This window comes from Natator depressus, chromosome 1, assembly GCF_965152275.1.
Source record: "Natator depressus isolate rNatDep1 chromosome 1, rNatDep2.hap1, whole genome shotgun sequence".
NCBI classification, from domain to species: Eukaryota; Metazoa; Chordata; order Testudines; family Cheloniidae; genus Natator; species Natator depressus.
In genome coordinates this window covers 348130992-348150917 of record NC_134234.1, presented here as the reverse complement: position 1 = coordinate 348150917, position 19926 = coordinate 348130992, and the positions used below count along the sequence as shown (strand labels likewise).

Genomic DNA, 19926 nt, shown 5'->3' with positions numbered 1-19926 from the left:
TATGAAGCAGGGGGCTGCAGGCCCAGAGGTCCCATCTCAGGACAGGAGGCAGTGAAGTTGTGTGGTTTACCCTGGAGGACGAGTGAGATCCCTAGCCAGTCTGTCACATTGAAGGGTTCCCCCTAGAGACTGTTGTAAATCTGGGGACATGGCCACAATCCTGTGGGCCTGTGAGAGAGGGTAATCTCAGCACGTCCTGATGCTGTGTTCCTGTTGAAAAGGCAGTGTGACGTCACTGCAAACACTTGCTGAGGTGCATTGATCCCTGAAGACGGTGACAGCCTCGGAACTGGAGTCTGACTCAGATGTACTTGCTGGGCTGTGTGGCCTATCCATAAGGAAGAGTGGGATCCCTTGGGGGTCTGACGCAATAAAAGGGTACCTCCAAGGGAGTGTTTAAAAGCCAGGGCACAGCACAGAACTTGTGGATCTAGGACAGGAGGTTTTTGGAGTCAACCTCACTGCCATCCAGGATGGAGTCTGTGGCTCCCTCCATGGACTCTTCATACCTTATGCATCAAGCTTGGGCTTCCTGGCATCCACGTTCAGTATCAGGGACTTTGGTACAAGCCTCTCAAATGGTGTTTAAACTCCCACGTCCTTGGACATTTTCATGGGACTTCACTGCCTGAATTGTGGGGGAAAACAGAGCAGTACTTAGAATCATAGAATATCAGGGTTGGAAGGGACCTCAGGAGGTCATCTAGTCCAACCCCCTGCTCAAAGCAAGAGCTATCCCCAATTTTTGCCCCAGATCCCTAAATAGCCCCCTCAAGGATTGAACTCACAACCCTGGGTTTGGCAGGCCAATGCTCAGACCACTGAGCTATTGTCCAGGCTCCACCCACAAACCACACTCCCCCCTCTCGAGAGAGCTCACAGCAGACCGTACAGACGTTCAAATTGCTTGCTTTGCAGTTTCCTTGGGTCTTCGCTCCCCTGCGGTGAGATCCAGATACAACCAAGTGCTCTGCTGGGCTTCCCAGGCCTGGCTGTCCCTCTGTGGGGCTTGGCTGTCCCGTATGCTCTGCTCCTCCCCTTCTGGCTGGTAGTTTAGAAAAATAGAAGTGGTGGTACTGTTTCAGGTCATGTTCACAGCCAGACAGAACATACTCATGGCACCAACATGTGAGGTCAATACCAGGCTATACAAATCATTATAGTCTGATCAACCTTCTGCTTTTTGATAATTAGTGTTGATGCTATTAGGCTTTAGAGATAACGATCCATTGAGATGACGGGGGAGGCTCCGCTATGGGGGCTGCTATTTCAGGGTGTCTATAGATTAGGGGAAAACACTGCATTTGTTTAACACTTTCCAGGTTATTTTCACAACCCTAAGGGCTGAAAACGTAATTATTTTTTTTACAAAGCGTAGATTCAGGAGAAATAGCCTGGGTCATTGAGCCTGCCTATCTTGACCCCTTTATTCTCATGGAAGCTGTTCTCCGTGGACCAAGAGTTCTTTCCTCTTTTCCATTGATCATAGACTGTCAGGGTTGGAAGGGACCTTAGGAGGTCATCTAGTCCAACCCCCTGATCAAAGCAGGACCAATCCTCAATTTCTGCCCCAGATCCCTAAATGGCCCCTTCAAGGATTGAACTCACAACCCTGGGTTTAGGAGGCCAATGCTCAAACCACTGAGCTATCCCTAAAACCAGGTGCTTTCAGTGTTGCCCCAGATAAGGTGAAGATCTGGTTGCCTAACAGACGCCTTCTTACTGGACCGCAGCAAATATCTGTATGGTTCTCCAGACTCCGTGATCCCCAGTGTGATCAAGAAATCTAATAGAACAAGGCTCACGTTCTGTGGTTGCCCCAAATGGAGCGATATTTTTGGTACTTGGGGCATCTGTACCTAGCAGTGTAGTCACCTTTCCCTCCTCTGTCGCTTCTGAACTTTCTGTCAGAACACCAAGGACAAAGACTTCAGTCAGATTTGAAGCCTCTGCTGTTAGAGGCTTGGTTCATATGCCCATGATCTTGGGAGATCAAATTTTCTCAAAAGAGTTCCTCTTGTTACTGTTGCAGAGTTAAAAGCCTTCAACTGGAGAACTCTACGTAGCCAAATAGGCGACTTTTTATCGGGGCAGCATATGGATACATACCAGCAGTTCTCAAACTTTGGCTACCCGAGGACCCCCATTTTGATTTAATAATTTTCGCAAACTCCCAAGCCAGCTTCTAATTTTCCCAGGGGGTGCTCAAGCCCCGTTCAGCCCCAGGCCCCAGCCCCATTCCACCTCTTCCTGCCCCTGCTTCACCCCTGCGCCTCCTCTTCCCACCCCCTCCCCTGAGTGCACCCTGTTCCCACCCTTCCCCATCCCTCCCAGTGCCTCCTGAATGCCGCTGAACAGCTATTCTGTGGCATGCAGGAGGCACTGGGAGGGAGGGGGAGAAATTGATCAGCAGGGCCAGCTGCTCCAGACATGACTCGCGGATCCCCTGGAGCCGGACATGATACTTTCAGGGGGGAGGGATAGCTCATTGTTTTGAGCATTGGTCTGCTAAACCCAAGGTTGTGAGTTCAATCTTTGAGGGGGCCATTTAGGGAGCTGGGGCAAAAATTGGGGATTGGTCCTGCTTTGAGCAGGGGGTTGGACTAGATGACCTCCTGAGGTCCCTTCCAACCCTGATATTCTATGACTCATGGATCCCTGGAGTACCCTTGCAGACCCCAGACCCCAGTTTGAGAACTGCTGATATATACCACTTCTGTAAGGACCTGTTCCAGAAATTTTTGACTAAAAAAAAGTAAAAATCATCTCTGTAAAATCAGGATGGAAAATACTTTACAGGGTATTCAGATTCAAAACACAGAGGATCCCCCTCTGGGCAAAACCTTAAAGTTACAGAAAACAGGAATAAACCTCCCTCTTAACATAGGGAAAATTCACATAAAACTAAAGATAAACTAATCCGCCTTGCCTGGTTTACCTCTACTGGTTGCAATATTGGAGACTTGGATTAGGATGGGTTGGAGAAGGTGGATTTCTGTCTGGCCTCTCTCAGTCCCAAGAGAGAACAACCCCGTAAACAAAGAGCACAAACAAAAACCTTCCCCTCCCCTCTCCCCCGTCCAATATTTGAAAGTATCTTGTCCCCTTATTGGTCCTTTGGGTCAGGTGCCAGCCAGGTTAGCTGAGCTTCTTAACCCTTTACAGGTAACAGGATGTTGCCTCTGGCCAGGAGGGATTTTATAGCACTGTGGACAGAAAGGTGGTTACCCTTCCCTGTATATTTATGACACAGGTCTACAAAGGGATTTAGGAATTGTAACAGCTAAGTTTCAGGCGCTTAGCCTCCCAGTGGAGTTCACAAACCCTGGGTTAAGCACCTGGGATCCCTATACAATGCACAGGGAGAGAGAAGCTCCTGAGCATGGGATCCACAAAAGCCAGCACACTATGCAAGGAGTCACCTAAACTAGCCAATAGCAGATGCTGATGAGAAGATGTGTCCCAAGACCGCCCCCCACACCCCCACTGTCACTGGGACTTAGGTGACTATCTCTGCTTGAGATCCACAGCTGGAGTCAGGTGTCCGTGCCGTTTCTCGTAAGGAGAGTGATGGGTACACACCTATCTCCCAACAAAACGGGGGGGGTCTTCTCCTATCATCCTTCACCCAGTGGTTAGGGAACTCAGCCAGAATGTGGGAGCCCCCAGGTCAGTTTTGCCCTCTGCTCAGTGAGCTGAAGGGACTTGAACATAGGTTTCTCCTACCTCTCAGGTTGAGTGCCCTAACCACCAGACTATAGCTTCACTCTTCCTTGCTCTCTCTAGCCCACTGCATACTTAATTATTTATACAGAATGGAACACCTGCAACAGGAGAAAGTGAGAGAAGTCCACATCAGAATATCCCACACTCCAGTGGCTTGTGTATTCCTGTTAACTGTTTCTGGACCATTAAACTAGCATCTTAAAGAAGCTAAGAAACAGTATTATGTAAAGTAATAAGAACAGCCATACTGGGTCAGACCAATGGTCCATCTAGTCCAGTATCCTGCCTCTGACACTGGCCAGTGCCAGGTGCTTCAGAGGGAGTGAACAGAACAGGGCAATTTATCAAATGATCCATCCTCTCTTGTTCAGTCCCAGCTTCTAGCAGTTTAGGGACACCCAGGACATGGGATTGAATCCCTGACCAACTTGGCTAGTAGCCACTGATGGACCTGTCCTCCATGAACTTATCTAGTTCTTTTTTGAACCCAGTTATACTTTTGGCCTTCGCAATATCCCCTGGCAATGGGTTCCACAGGTTGACTGTGCATTGTGTGAAGAAGTACTTCCTTATGTTTATTTTTAAACCTGCTTCTTATTAACTTAATTGGGTGACCGTAGGTTCAAGTGTTGAGAAGGAGTAAATAGCACTGCTTTATTCACTCTCTCCACCCCAGTCATGATTTTATAGCCCTCCATCATCTCCCCCCAGAGTCGTCTCTTTTCCAAGCTGAACACTCCCGATCTTTTTAATCTCTCCTCATAGGGAAGCCGTTCCAGACCCCTCAGCATTTTTGTTGCCCTTCTCTGTATTTTTTTCAATTCTAAATCTTTTTTTGAGATGGGTGAATCAGAATTGTACACAGTATTCAAGGTGTGGGCACATCATGGCTTTATAAAGAGGCATCATGATATTTTCAGTTGTATTATCTATTGCTTTCTTAATGTTTCCTAACATTCTGTTGACTGCTGCTGTACTTTGAGCAGATGTGTTTAGAGAACTATCCACAACTCCAAAATCGCTTTCTTGAGTGGTAACAGCTCATTTAGACACCATCATTTTGTATGTGTAATTGGGATTATGTTTTCGAATGTGCATTACTTTGCATTTATCAACACTGAATTTCATCTGCCATTTTGTTCCCCAGTCACCTAGTTTAGTGAGAGCTCTTTGTAACTCTTTGCAGTCTGCTTTGGCCATAACTATCTTGAGTAATTTACAGGTTTCAGAGTAACAGCCGTGTTAGTCTGTATTCGTAAAAAGAAAAAAGAAAAGGAGTACTTGTGGCACCTTAGAGACTAACCAGTTTATTTGAGCATGAGCTTTCGTGAGCTACAGCTCACTTCATCAGATGCATAGCATATCGTGGAAACTGCAGAAGACATTATATACACACAGAGACCATGAAACAAAACTTCCTCCCACCCCACTCTCCTGCTGGTAACAGCTTATCTAAAGTGACCATCAAGTAGGGCCATTTCCAGCACAAATCCAGGTTTTCTCACCTTTCCCCCCCCCCCCCACACACAGATACAAACTCACTCTCCTGCTGGTAATAGCCCATCCCTCTTTGAAACCTCTCTTTATAATGCGCATGATAATCAAGGTGGGTCATTTCCAGCACTAATCCAGGTTTTCTCACACACCCCCCCACACACCCCCCTCCAAAAACCACACACACAAACTCACTCTCCTGCTGGCAATAGCTCATCTTACAATGTGCACAGCAATAATCCAAGTTTAACCAGAACATCTTGGGGGGGGGGGGGGGGGGTTGTAGGCTACCTTGCATAATGACTTAGCCACTCTCAGTCTCTATTCAAGCCCAAATTAATAGTATCCAATTTGCAAATGAATTCCAATTCAGCAGTTTCTCGCTGGAGTAATTTAAAGTATCATCTGCAAATTTTGCCACCTCACTGTTTACCTCCTTTCCCAGATTATTTATGAATACGTTGAACAGCAGTGGTTCCAGTAAGGAGTCTTGGGAGACCCTGCTATTTACATCTCTTCACTGTGAAAACTGACCATTTATTCTTACCCTTTGTTTCCAACTTTTAACCAATTACTGATTCATCAGAGGATGTGCTCTCGTGTCCCATGACAGCTTACTTTGTTTAAGAGACTTTGGTGAGGTACCTTGCCAAAGGCTTTTTGAAAGTCCACATTCACTGTATCCACTGGATCACCTTGTCCGCATGTTTGTTTACACCCTCAAAGAATTCTAATAGATTGGTGAGGCATGATTTCCTTTTACAAAAGCCACGTTGACTCTTTCCCAACATATTGTTTACCTATGTGTCCGATAATTCTGTTCTTTACTCTAGTTGCAACCAGTTTGCCTGGTACAGAAGTTAAGCTTATTGAACTGTAATGGCCAGGATTGCCCTGGAGCCTTTTTTAAAAATCGGCATCTGGTATTACCATGTTCCATTGATTATGATCATTCCACCAAGTTTCTCTGATGCCTGGTATATCAATATCCTCATTTAGTACCAGGCACTCAAGTTCACAAACACTTATAAAATGTGTCAATATTTAGTTGTCTGTCTTCATGTGACGTAATTGAATGGCAATCTTTTTTTCATTTGTCTTTTTCTCTTCAGTTTCTACCTGTACTTTATCAACATCTATCCTCTCCTTTTTACTAGGATATAGAGTATCCTCTTTAATAAATCCTCCCCTAAGGGATGAGTCTGGCCAAGCTGTGTGCTGCTCCACACCTGCTCACTTTCCCCCAGCCCTTAGTTTAAAAACTCTATGACCTTTGTAATTTTCATGCCAGCAATCTGGCTCTGTTTTGGTTTGGGGGAGCCCATCCTTCCCATATAGGCTCCTCCTTTCCCAAAAAGTTAGTTCCTAATACACCTAAATCCCTCCTCTGAACACCGTTGTCTCATCCATGTATCGAGACCCTGCAGTTCTGCCTAACTGCCCCGTGTGTGGAACTGGAAGCACTTCAAAGAATGCTGCCAAGGAGTCCTGGACTGTAATCTCCTTCCTAGCAGCCTAAATTTGGCTGCCAAGACCTCTCTTCTACTTTTTCCTATGTCATTGGTACCCTCTATATTACGACCACTGGATCCTCCCTTGCACTGTGCATAAGGCTATCTAGATGTGTCGAGAGGTTGTGGCGGAGTCACCTGGTGATGCTCTGGATCTACTCCATATGAAGCCAGTCAGGACTCTGTGGAAGCTTCCTCTCCCCAGGGCAAGAAGCTTACACAGCTTTGACCTTCCTGGGGCTGACCTCGGGGCATTCAGCATCCCTGTCCACACTGTGCGCTTCCCACAGCAAGTCCGCACAGGCGGAGCTCCTGGGGAAGCCAGTGGGTCCTGCACCCCAATTCCTCAGTCAGACGTGACTCTCAGCCAGCCGGGGAAACAGAGGTTTATTAGACGACAGGAACATGGTCTAAAACAGAGCTTGTAGGTACAGAGAAAAGGACCCCTCAGTCAGGTCTGTCTGGGGTGGGGGGGGGGCAGGAAGGCCAGAGCCGCATCTGAGCCTCCCCCCATTTCCCTAGCCAGCTCCAAACTGAAACTTTCCAGCCCCTCCTCCTCTGGGCTTTGTCTCTTTCCCGGGCCAGGAGGCCACCTGATCTCTTTGTTCTCCAACACCTTCAGTTGGCACCTTTGTAGAGGAGGGGCCCAGGCCATCAATTGCCAGGAGACAGGGTGTCGGCCATTCTCTGTGCAGACACCATCACACTGGCCCCCTAGGGCTCAGCCACAATCACGCACCCTTATCTCACCACCTGGATACTTAAGAAATGCATAGGGGAAACTGAGGCACCCACACAGTATTCAGAGAAAACATTAAGAACATTGCCACTTCGTCACAGAGGTCCACAATCTTTGCACCTGGCAAGCAATTCACTAGGTGGTTCTCCTGGTCATCACAAATCCAACTATTTCTAATAATCAAATCCCCATTACTATTACTTCTGCCGTTAGTAAAAATGATACTAAGGTGCGATTTAGAACTCTTATTACAGAGTTTTATTTATTTTGTATAAGCAGCAGTTCACTCCAAGGACTAGAGCTTTGTACTGTACGAAGAGCACCAAGCTTTTGAACTGAGGCCCCGTTTATGACAGAAAAATGCCCACTCCAATACTATAGCCTGTTTTGAGTTGAAGCCTGAGTCTGTGCATGGGACTGAGTTTGATGAAAGAATTTGCTTAAATGGTGATTTCCAAGACACGAGGCCTTGCCATTTGTTGTTATGTGTTTTGTTTAAGTATTAACCATCCCTTCCCCTCTTCTCTGTATGGGGGTATCTGGGTGTTCATTGGTCGGTGATTTCGGGAACTCTGAAAAATGCTTTCCTGTCCATCCAGAATTTGCTCTTTCCAGAATTGCCTGTTTTACCCCCCACCTGGTTGCAAATCCAAGGAATTACATAATCTGTGCATCGGAGTGATGCCTATCAGTGTGGTACCTCTGAGAGCACCTGAAGGGCTCGCTTTTCTTTTAACCCTGACAGGGTGCCCCCCCGGCAGCGATGCATCTGCTCAGCCAAGCAGCAACTCTGAGCAGCAGCAGAGCCCAACACAAAAGAGAAGACCCCGCTACACTGCCCGCTCCCCCCCAGCCTCCTTTATGTGTCTGCATGGCCCTCCCACTTCCCCAAGGGGAGGAGGAGGCTGGCTCTGTGCTGGCCTTGGCTGAGGAGGGTTTGGTCTGAGGCAGGTCTTTTTCCAGCCACTGTTCTGGGACAGTGAATTTAAGAGGTTACTATCAGAAGCCATGGAAGGTGGGGGGCGGGGGGGGGACCTGGCACTGAGATGCTGAGGTGCAGCTCTGTGCACTGAGGGGCCCTCACAAAGGGCTGAATGTATACATCAGGGGAAGAGCCTGGAGCACTGAGGCCTAGCTTGAGGTCGAATGGGGAGGGCAGTGCAGGGGAGCTGGCTGGGAATCCTGCCTTTCATCACCTTTCCCGCTATTGCGGGCAGCTGGCTGGTGACTGATGTTGACCAGAGGAAACCCCAAACCCCTCCCTACGTTTACAGCCCCCAGTCCCCAGAGCAGACAGCAGGAGGGGGGCCCTGTGGTGATGGGGCTGCAAAGCCCTTTGAGAGCCACCAGGCCTGGGCCCCTGGAATGCTTCCACCTGTCCGACCCCGCTCCTCCTCCGTGTCCCACCCCCTCTCTATGACCCACCCCCCCCCACACCCCTGTGCCCCACCCGTCTCTCTCTTCACCACTCTGCCCTGCCGCTCACTCCCTCTGCCCGCTAGTCTGTCCCCTCCCGATGTCCCCAGGCTGTGTCCCTATTCCACAGGTATCCCAGCCCTGGCTCCCTGCAGCCATTCACAGGCGCCTGCGGGGCGGGAGCTGGAGCAGAGACAGGGAGGAAGCTCGGTTCTGCTGAAATAGGGAGGCTGGCTCAGCAAAGGGCAGGGGGGGATTCCCAGCGTGCCCACCCCCTTCGCAGAGCAGGAGGGGCACAGAGTAAATTACACAAACCTCAGCACAACCCGTGGGGCTGACATTCACCCTCCCCAACCCCATGCACATCCCCCGCCTCCCACATAAACCATCAGGCCCTGCCCTCCCTCGCCTCTCCGAGGCACTGCCCCCACCTGCCTCCCACACAAACCACCAGGTCCCTAACCCCCCGCCTCCCCTGGGCACTGCCCCCCCTTCCTACACACCCCTTCCTGGGCACTGCCCCCGCCTCCCCTGGGCGCCTCCCCCCCACACCTCCCCTGGGCACTGCCCCCGTTTCTCACACAAACCACCAGGCCCCGCTCCCCACCGCCGCCCACATCACTACCCAGCACTGTTCTCCCAGCCCCTACACCCAGGCCGTGGACTTCCCGCAACCCCCTCAATACCCGGGGCACGGCTCTCACCTCTGACAGCCCTCAGGCACCGCTCCCATACAAACCACCATCCTGGCCTCCCAGTGCCCAGCACTGCCCGCCGGCCCCACCCCCGGCGCTGCCCCCAACACTGCCGCATTACCCCCGTCCCTGCACCAACACCCTGGCTCTGCGCCCAGCTTGCCCCCCAACCCCGGCGCTGCTCCCCCAACACCCAGCGCTGCTCCCCAACGCCTGCCCCAGGCCCCCTGACACCCGGTGCTGCCCCCCAACCCCCGCCCCTCCGACACCCAGCGCTGCCCCCCAACCCCCGCCCCCCCGACACCCAGCGCTGCCCCCCCGACACCCAGCGCTGCCTCCCAACCCCTGCCCCCCCGACACCCAGCGCTGCCTCCCAACCCCCGCCCCCCCGACACCCAGCGCTGCCCCCCCGACACCCAGCACTGCCCCCCAACCCCTGCCCCCCCGACACCCAGCGCTGCTCCCCAACGCCTGCCCCAGGCCCCCTGACACCCGGTGCTGCCCCCCAACCCCTGCCCCTCTGACACCCAGCGCTGCCCCCCAACCCCCGCCCCTCTGACACCCAGTGCTGTCCCCCAACCCCTGCTCCCCCGACACCCAGCGCTGCCCCCCCGCCCCCCAGCGCTGCCCCCCAACCCCCGCCCCCCGACACCCAGCGCTGCCCCCCAACCCCCGCCCCTCTGACACCCAGTGCTGTCCCCCAACCCCTGCTCCCCCGACACCCAGCGCTGCCCCCCCGACACCCAGCGCTGCCCCCCAACCCCTGCCCCTCTGACACCCAGCGCTGCCCCCCAACCCCCGCCCCTCTGACACCCAGTGCTGTCCCCCAAACCCTGCTCCCCCGCCCCCCAGCGCTGCCCCCCAACCCCCGCCCCCCGCCCCCCAGCGCTGCCCCCCAACCCCCGCCCCTCTGACACCCAGTGCTGTCCCCCAACCCCTGCTCCCCCGACACCCAGCGCTGCTCCCCAACGCCTGCCCCAGGCCCCCTGACACCCGGTGCTGCCCCCCAACCCCCGCCCCTCCGACACCCAGCGCTGCCCCCCAACCCCCGCCCCCCCGACACCCAGCGCTGCCCCCCCGACACCCAGCGCTGCCTCCCAACCCCTGCCCCCCCGACACCCAGCGCTGCCTCCCAACCCCCGCCCCCCCGACACCCAGCGCTGCCCCCCCGACACCCAGCGCTGCCCCCCAACCCCTGCCCCCCCGACACCCAGCGCTGCTCCCCAACGCCTGCCCCAGGCCCCCTGACACCCGGTGCTGCCCCCCAACCCCTGCCCCTCTGACACCCAGCGCTGCCCCCCAACCCCCGCCCCTCTGACACCCAGTGCTGTCCCCCAACCCCTGCTCCCCCGCCCCCCAGCGCTGCCCCCCCGCCCCCCAGCGCTGCCCCCCAACCCCCGCCCCCCGACACCCAGCGCTGCCCCCCAACCCCCGCCCCTCTGACACCCAGTGCTGTCCCCCAACCCCTGCTCCCCCGACACCCAGCGCTGCCCCCCCGACACCCAGCGCTGCCCCCCAACCCCTGCCCCCCGACACCCAGCGCTGCCCCCCAACCCCCGCCCCTCTGACACCCAGTGCTGTCCCCCAACCCCTGCCCCCCCGACACCCAGTGCTGTCCCCCAACCCCTGCTCCCCCGACACCCAGCGCTGCCCCCCCGACACCCAGCGCTGCCCCCCCGAACCCTGCCCCCCGACACCCAGCGCTGCCCCCCCCGACACCCCGCGCCGCCCCCCGGCCCTAGCCCCCGGGCGCCGCCCCCCAGCCGCGGCACGTGGCTCTGCCCCACACGCAGCCCGGCCAGGGCAGGCCGGGCAGGCGGCCCCGGGCCGGGCCGGCGGCGGTGGCGAGTCCCCGCCCGCCGAGGGGCGGAGCCGCGGCCGCCGAGAGGCACCTGCCGCCCGGCCTGTGCGAGCGGCGGCGCCGGAGGGAGCCGAGCCCCGCGGGGCGCCGCGCCCGGGCCATGCGCCGGCGGCAGCCCGCAGGCAGCACGGCGGGGCGGCGCGGAGCCATGGAGCCGCCCGCGGCCGGCGGCCCCCGGGGCCCGGGCCGGGCCGGAGCCGCGCCAGGGCGGCCGCTGGCGGGGCTGCGCTGAGCCCCGCGCCCCCGCCATGGCGCTGCCCCGCGGCGGGCCGGGCTGCGCGCTGCCGGGCATCAGCACCGTAACCTATGTCTTCGTTTACAGCCCCAGCGGCGGCCAGGGCGCCCCCCCGCGGCCGGGGCCGGGGCCCGAGCCCGCCCGCCACGCCGCGCCCGCCGCCCTCCGCGGGCCCAAGCGCAAGTTGTACAGCGCCGTGCCCGGCCGCAGGTTCATCGTGGTCAAGAGCTACACGCCGCAGGGCGAGGGCGAGATCCAGCTGAACCGGGGCGAAGCCATCAAGGGTGAGTGCGGGGTGGGCAGGGCACGGCCGGGGGTGGGAGCGGGCAGGGGCGCCCGTGGGCAGCGCTGATCGAGGGGTCCTGGGCCTGGCCGAGGTGGGAGCGGGCGGGGCACCCGTGGGCAGCAGTGATCGAGTGGTGCTGGGCACGGCCGGGGTGCAGGGGGTGGGAGCGGGCAGGCGCACCGGTGGGCAGTGGTGATCGAGGGGTGCTGGGCATGGTCAGGGTGGGAGCGGGCAGGGGCGCCCAAGGGCAGCGCTGATCGAGGGGTGCTGGGCACGGCCGGGGGTATGGGGTGGGAGCGGGCAGGGGCGCCCGTGGGCAGCGCTGATCGAGGGGTGCTGGGCACGGCCGGGGGTATGGGGTGGGAGCGGGCAGGGGCGCCCGAGGGCAGCTCTGATCGAGGGGTGCTGGGCACGGCCGGCGGTATGGGGTGGGAGCGGGCAGGGGTGCCCGTGGGCAGCGCTGATCGAGGGGTGCTGGGCCCGGCCGGGGTGCAGGGGGTGGGAGCGGGCAGGGGCGCCCGTGGGCAGCGCTGATCGAGGGGTGCTGGGCACGGTCAGGGTGGGAGTGGGCACGGGTGCCTGTGGGCAGCGCTGATCGAGGGGCCCTGGGCATGGCCGAGGTGGGAGCGGGCAGGGGCACCCGTGGGCAGCAGTGATCGAGTGGTGCTGGGCACGGCCGGGGTGCAGGGGGTGGGAGCGGGCAGGGGCACCGGTGGGCAGTGGTGATCGAGGGGTGCTGGGCAGGGTACGGCCGGGGGCAGGGGGTGGGAGCAGGCAGGGGCGCCAGTGGGCAGCGCTGATCGAGGGGCCCTGGGCATGGCTGGGGTGGGAGCGGGCAGGGGCACCCACGGGCAGCGCTGATCGAGGGGCCCTGGGCACAGCTGGGGTGCAGGGGGTGGGAGCGGGTAGGGGAACCCCGTGGGCAGCGCTGGGCCCTGGGCATGGCCAAGGTGCAGAGTTTGTAAGCGCGTATGGGGAGTCCTGTGGTGGGATAGGGCAGCATGGGACCGCGCTGACCCAGGGCAGTGGCCAAGGGCCCAGAGCAAAGCTGTGCGCAGGCAAAGCACCGTCAGCAGCTGGACAAGGGGCTGGGTCCGGTTCGCTGCAGATCCCCTCTCCGCTCTGAGAGCCAAGGACTGTATGAGGAGGGAGGGGCCAACAGAAGTTGGTGGTGCCTTGCCTGACTGGGACCATTCCTGTGTCCGTTGCCTTTGGGGTGGCCCCGGTGGGTATGCATCGCCTTAGTCATGTTTGTCTTTAGTGGGGTCTGCTTCGTACGGGAGAATTTCCCTCAGGGTTACCCACTCCTCTTCGAAATAGGAAGTGCAGCGAAGATGATTTGGGGGACTGCAGAAACTTACAGTTGTTGCTGCACGTTTTTGCTGTGCTCCATGCATGTTTCAGGGCATGGGGGTGAAGCCAAAGAGTTCCAGTGACCCCCAGACTCTGCTCACTGGGGTTTTGTCAGTATCAAGTGTTCGCAAAACTACTGAAGTGGTGAAGCGGAGGCTGGAAGCTTCCTTTGCTTGGAAGCTGCTCCTAATGGGGTATTCCCATCCTGGCAGAGATGGCGGGGCCTTACCCTGGTGCATATGATTCCATGGATTACCCTCTTGCACACACCGTTCCTGATGACTGTCTGAGATTTTAGAAGAATCTGGTAGCAGTAACCTACCTAGTAAGCAGCAGCTGAGTTTTGCATCTCCTTTTCTTTCCCTGTGGGCCTAATATCTTACCTGCCTGTCCTACATCTCACCTTTGGCCTGGTTCTGCCCGCATTCATCGCTGTCTAGATTCCCAGTAATACTGCCTCCCCCTCTAGAACAGGAATATCTTTGAAAAGAGATGCTGTTGAACTGGATGGTTTGGGGCAGAATGCTGGGCAGTCTCCTTTAAGGACATGTTTCAAGAATCGCCTGCTCCTGGCCCAAGACAGGGGATGGGGCAGGAGATTGTTTTGAGAGGAAACACTAAAGTGACTCTTAGTTTCCCTTTCTTTTTGTATGTTGATTGCTGAACGTTGCTTCACTTCACTGATATTTTCAAGTTTGTCATAAATGTCATACGTCGCCGAACGTGCACGTTGATGGGAGAGATTATGTTTGAAGCTGCGTTGGCACCACATTTCTCCTTCTCCCCTAAATCCTGGGTTAATATAGTGCCTTGGATGTCTCCTTTCTATTTTTCTTTTATTTTTCCTACTTCTTCCTCCATTATGTATCTCTGCTTTGTGCTTTCAATAGGCACATAAAACAATGGTTGGGATCAACAGCGTAGGTGGGTTGCTCTTACTTGTCCTCGTAGCGCAACCTGCAGGGACGCGAGCACGAGTACCAACCTCAGGGCAGACTGTTAGGAAGCTGGGCACAAACCCCAGATTGTCTGAGTTCCATACTTCGATTTCACCAACCAATTCATAGAATCATAGAATATCAGGGTTGGAAGGGACCTCAGGAGGTCATCTAGTCCAACCCCCTGCTCAAAGCAGGACCAGTCCCCAACTAAATCATCCCAGCCAGGGTCTGTCAAGCCTGACCTTTAAAAATATCTAAGGAAGGAGATTCCACCACCTCCCTAGGTAACGCATTCCAGTGTTTCACCACCCTCCTACTGAAAAAGTTTTTCCTAATATCCAACCTAAACCTCCCAGCACTGCAACTTGAGACCATTACTTCTTGTTCTGTCATCTGCTACCACTGAGAACAGTCTAGCTCCATCCTCTTTGGAACCCCCTTTCAGGTAGTTGAAAGCAGCTATCAAATCCCCCCTCATTCTTCTCTTTCGCTGACTAAACAATCCCAGTTCCCTCAGCCTCTCCTCATAAGTCATGTGTTCCAGTCCCCTAATCATTTTTGTTGCCCTCCTCTGGACTCTTTCCAATTTTTCCACATCCTCCTTGTAGTGTGGGGCCCAAAAGTGGACACAGTACTCCAGATGAAGCCTCACCAATGTGGAATAGAGGGGAACGATCACGTCCCTCGATCTGCTGGCAATGCCCCTACATATACATCCTAAAATGCCATTGGCCTTTTTGGCAACAAGGGCACGCTGTCGATTCATATACAGCTTCTCGTCCACTGTAACCCCTAGGTCCTTTTCTGCCGAGCCATTCGGTCCCTAGTCTGTAGCGGTGCATGGGATTCTTCTGTCCTAAGTGCAGGACTCTGCACTTGTCCTTGTTGAACCTCATCAGATTTCTTTTGGTCCAATCCTCTAATTTGTCTAGGTCCCTCTGTATCCTATCCCTACCCTCCAGCGTACCTACCTCTCCTCCCAGTTTAGTGTCGTCTGCAAACTTGCTGAGCGTGCAATCCACACCATCCTCCAGATCATTTATGAAGATCTTGAACAAAACCGGCCCGAGGACTGACCCTTGGGTCACTCCACTTGATACCGGCTGCCAACTAGACATGGAGCCATTGATCACTACCCGTTGAGCCTGACAGTCTAGCCAGCTTTCTGTCCACCTTATAGTCCATTCATCCAGCCCATACTTCTTTAACTTGCTGACAAGAATACTGTGGGAGACCGTGTCAAAAGCTTTGCTAAAGTCAAGGAACAACACGTCCACCGCTTTCCCCTCATCCACAGAGCCAGTTATTTTGTCCTGGAGGGCAATTAGATTAGTCAGGCACGACTTGCCCTTGGTGAATCCATGCTGACTGTTCCTGATCACTTTCCTCTCCTCTAAGTGCTTCAGAATTGATTCCTTGAGGACCTGCTCCATGATTTTTCCACAGCTCGTCCAGCTTTTCTAAATAGTCCCGAACCACTTCTTTCTCCACAGAGGGCTGGTCACCTCCTCCCCCTGCTGTGCTGCCCAGTGCAGTAGTCTGGGAGCTGACCTTGTTCGTGAAGACAGAGGCAAAAAAAGCATTGAGTACATTAGCTTTTTCCACATCCTCTGTCACTAGGTTGCCTCCCTCATTCAGTAAGGGGCTCACACTTTCCTTGGCTTTCTTCTTGTTGATAACATACCTGAAGAAACCTTTCTTGTTTCTCTTAACATCTCTTGCTAGCTGCACCTCCAGGTGTGATTTGGCCTTCTTGATTCCACTACTGCATGCCCGAGCAATATTTTTATACTCTTCCCTGATCATTTGTCCAATCTTCCACTTCTTGTAAGCTTCTTTTTTGTATTTAAGATCAGCAAAGATTTCACTGTTAAGCCAAGTTGGTCGCCTGCCATATTTACTATTCTTTCTACACATCGGGATGGTTTGTCTCTGTAACCTCACTAAGGATTCTTTAAAATACAGCCAGCTCTCCTGGACTCCTTTCCTTCTCATGTTATTCTCCCAGGGGATCCCGCCCATCAGTTCCCTGAGGGAGTCAAAGTCTGCTTTTCTGAAGTCCAGGGTCTGTATTCTGCTGCTCTCCTTTCTTTCCTTAGCAAGTGTAAATTCTTCAGGCACTATAACAGCGATAACATGGAGTCACCGACAGTCCCCTTGGGCACTCTGATCCACCTCGCCACCCAGGTGAATGTACCTTTGTGATAGATGGTCCCTAATACCAACGGCAATATTCTGGTTCCTCCCAGTCTCACTGGACCAGTCACTTACCCCATGTCAGTTGTACCTTAGGTCTCACACCAAAGACCATGCTTGTAGCTAACCCTATAATAAAATCTATTCAGATTTATCAACTAGGAAAAGGAAACCAGAGTTATTTACAAGGCTAAAGCATAGACACAGATACCCAAATGAGTTACCTTTCAAAACTTACAATTGTAATAGAAGCTTCTGTAATCAGCAAGCTCTCTATGTGCTTTAGGGCAAACCCAGGCTAAACATCTGGGGATCTCTTGCTTATTCCAAAAAACACCTCTTCCCCCCCCTCCCCTTCCAAGTAGCTCAAGGAGATAGCAAGTTGCTTTTGTTTGGGTTATTCTCCTCTCCCTGCCATGTGCTCTGAGCTGAGCACTCAGCTGTTGGGTAGAGTCCACTTGCAGGGCTCATCTTCATGGGGAAGGGAGCAGAAGAACAAATGTCTTTTGTCCTCTTGTTGCTGGTATGTAGGGACATTCCAGTTGCAGCCACCCACAATAGTGCATCTGGTATTGATGGACCTTTCCTGTAGCACAGCACGTTCTGCTGAAGATCAGCTCTTCACACTAATGAACGTCTCTCTCCTGCCTGGTGATTTATGCAGTCAGAGGTTTAGAGCAGAACCACTCCTGTTCTATCTTACAGTGTCGGGTACAGATGTTACAAGTGTCAGTAATGCCGGCAGCAACTGACAAGCATTCAATGAAGTCTAAACGCATCCTTATCATTCTAGTTTAACAATATGAACACCCAGGTGAGCCGGACTGATTCCAGCTCTGTGTTTGTCAGTGTCTCACTGAGACATGGGGACCTTGGCAGGAGCTGGCACCTCTCTGCCAGCACCACAGACCTCATAATACACAAACAAGGGGACAGTCAATTAAACTGAAAGACAACAAATATAAAACTGATAAAAGGAAATGCTTTTTGCGCAAAACGCAATTCATCTATGGAATAGACTGCCACAGTGTGTCAGTGAGGCCAAAATTATAGCGGAATTCATGATAGGATTAGAGATTTATGGGATCTTGAGAATATCCTCTGTTACATTAGACAGGATTTTTAAAAATCGTGTAAGAGCTCCTGCTTCAGGGCAGAAATCAGCCTCCCACTGACAAGGTTAGGAAAAACCTTCCCCATGAGCAAGAATACCATCATTTTCACAGCAAGATTTCTTGAATCTTCCTAGAGAGCATTGTATGCTGGGCCCTGTCAGAGAGAGGATACTGAGCTAGGACCATTGGTCTGATCCACTGGTAGGATCTCTGTGCTCAGATTTTAGCCTGGCTCTGACCTGTTGGAAAGCTGAGGATGGGAGGTATACCCGCTCTGTACCTTTGTTCTTGTTCCTATTTATTTGAAGCTGTGAAAGGCGCTATTTCGACAGACCTGGAGACAGAAGTCCTCTGTTTACTGCAGGAGAGGCAGAGGGCAGGGGTGGGCAGCTCTTTACTCTGTCCCTGTGGTGCAGTTCTTGTGGGAAGGAGAGGGATGAGCTGATAGATATGGGGCTCTTCCCTTGTAGTTGCTCGTCTAGTTTGCCCTCAGGTTCCCTACCCAGGCAGAAGAGTCTGCTGGGGGTTGTGAGGGCCACTTTGGTAGATGTTTGGTCACCAGTTTGTGTACAAACCCGTGACTCCCATTGCAAGCTGGGGCAGATGTGCGGCTAGTGGCTCTGAGTCTCTTCTGCCTGACCTGCAGGAGTGAGGGACGGTCCCTGGCTGACATGCTGGGGCATTCTTCTGGAGGTGGCTCTGAATAACATGGGTGCCAGAGCGTCAGCCTCTCAAGAGACACCTGGGTCTGTGGGGGAGTCAGGATCTGACCAGAAGTGGGAGGGCAGCTCTCTGAGGTTGGGATAATGTTCACAGGGTGCCAATGGCAATGGAATTTCCACAGATGGAAGTACTGAAAGGTGTGTGGAGGAGCGAGAACTAGACAATCTGTCTGGGGATGGAGGTGCTGTACTGGGAGGAGGGTGCTTTAGGGAGCTAGAGAGAAGCAGGGGGAGGTGTCCCTGGATGGCAGAAGGTGAAGAGGAGAGCGGTCTACAGATGTGGGGGGGCTGAACAGGGGAAGATGATGGGGAGAGTTGTTTGGGCAGGGCTTGGTGGGATCGGGGCTGAGAGAATGGATGTGTAACATTTCTCTCTGTCAGGTTTCAGAGTAGCTGCCGTGTTAGTCTGTATTTGCAAAAAGAAAAGGAGGACTTGTGGCACCTTAGAGACTAACCAATTTATTTGAGCATAAGCTTTCGTGAGCTACAGCTCACTGCATCGGATACGTTCAGTGGAAAATACAGTGGGGAGATTTATATACACAGAGAACATGAAACAATGGGTGTTACCATGCACACTGTAAGGAGAGTGATCACTTAAGATGAGCTATTACCAGCTGGGAGGGGGACCTTTTGTAGTGATAATCAAGATGGCCCATTTCCAGTAGTTGACAAGAACGTCTCAGGAAGGGGGGGGGGAATAAACATGGGGAAATAGTTTTACTTTGTGTAATGACCCATCCACTCCCAGTCTCTATTCAAGCCTAAGTTAGTTGTATCCAGTTTCTCTCTGTGTCTGTCTCTGTGTCAGTGGTGTGGGGCATATGAGGGTGTCTCAGTGTGAGAAGTAGCTGTGCAGTTGAAGGTATATTCATAGAATCATAGACTATCAGGATCGGAAGGGACCTCAGGAGGTCATCTAGTCCAACCCCCTGCTCAAAGCAGGACCAATCCCCAATTTTTGCCCCAAATCCCTAAATGGCCCCCCCCTCAAGGATTGAACTCAGAACCCTGGGTTTAGCAGGCCAATGCTCAAACCACTGAACGGTCCCTCCCCCTGCAATTGCCTGCTGCCATCTTACCCTGTACTGCTCCCTGTCTTTAGAACCCATTGTGCCATCCTGAAGGTGCCTGGGGGTTCAGTTCTTTGTCAAAGCGTTTGCCTTTTCACCATTCCCTCTAGGGCTGTTGAGGCTGCAGGACAAAGTCTCTGAGCAAGTTCTGATCTGCTGGGCTTGGTGGCATCAGGAACCAGCAGAAGCGTTCCTTGCTATTGAGCCTGCAGGAACTGTTCTCAGCCACAGAGCTAATCGCTTGCCTTCCAGATGGGAATCCTGCCCTTCGCTAGTGGATTTCCTGGGGCGTGTTCAGCACCACATTGAAGCACATATGTGGGGGGGGGGGGAGGGGAAGAGGCGGGGGGATTCTTCTGGGCTGTTGTGCTGGGGTGTGTGTGTGTTCATCTGGACTCTAGTACTTTAACTATCTTGAGGATGGCTGGTAACAAATAACCACACATGAATCAGCATAGAAGTTCCATGTGTAAGTTACTTAAGGACAGAATCCAAGCCAAGGGGAATTCGTCTTTGATCTGCTTCATGCGGATAGGGAGCCATGGGGTGAGAATACTAGGCTA

General features: G+C 53.9%; 1 protein-coding gene across 1 annotated transcript in view; it reads left to right on the top strand.

Moving 5' to 3' along the window:
- SHANK3 (SH3 and multiple ankyrin repeat domains 3) overlaps nucleotides 1-19926 on the top strand; it is a 658681-nt gene that overhangs the window by 353904 nt on the left and 284851 nt on the right. Inside the window, exon 11 of the mRNA XM_074942807.1 lies at nucleotides 11765-11961. Within this exon, the coding sequence (XP_074798908.1) occupies nucleotides 11765-11961 (197 nt within the window). The remainder of the gene's footprint in view (nucleotides 1-11764; nucleotides 11962-19926) is intronic.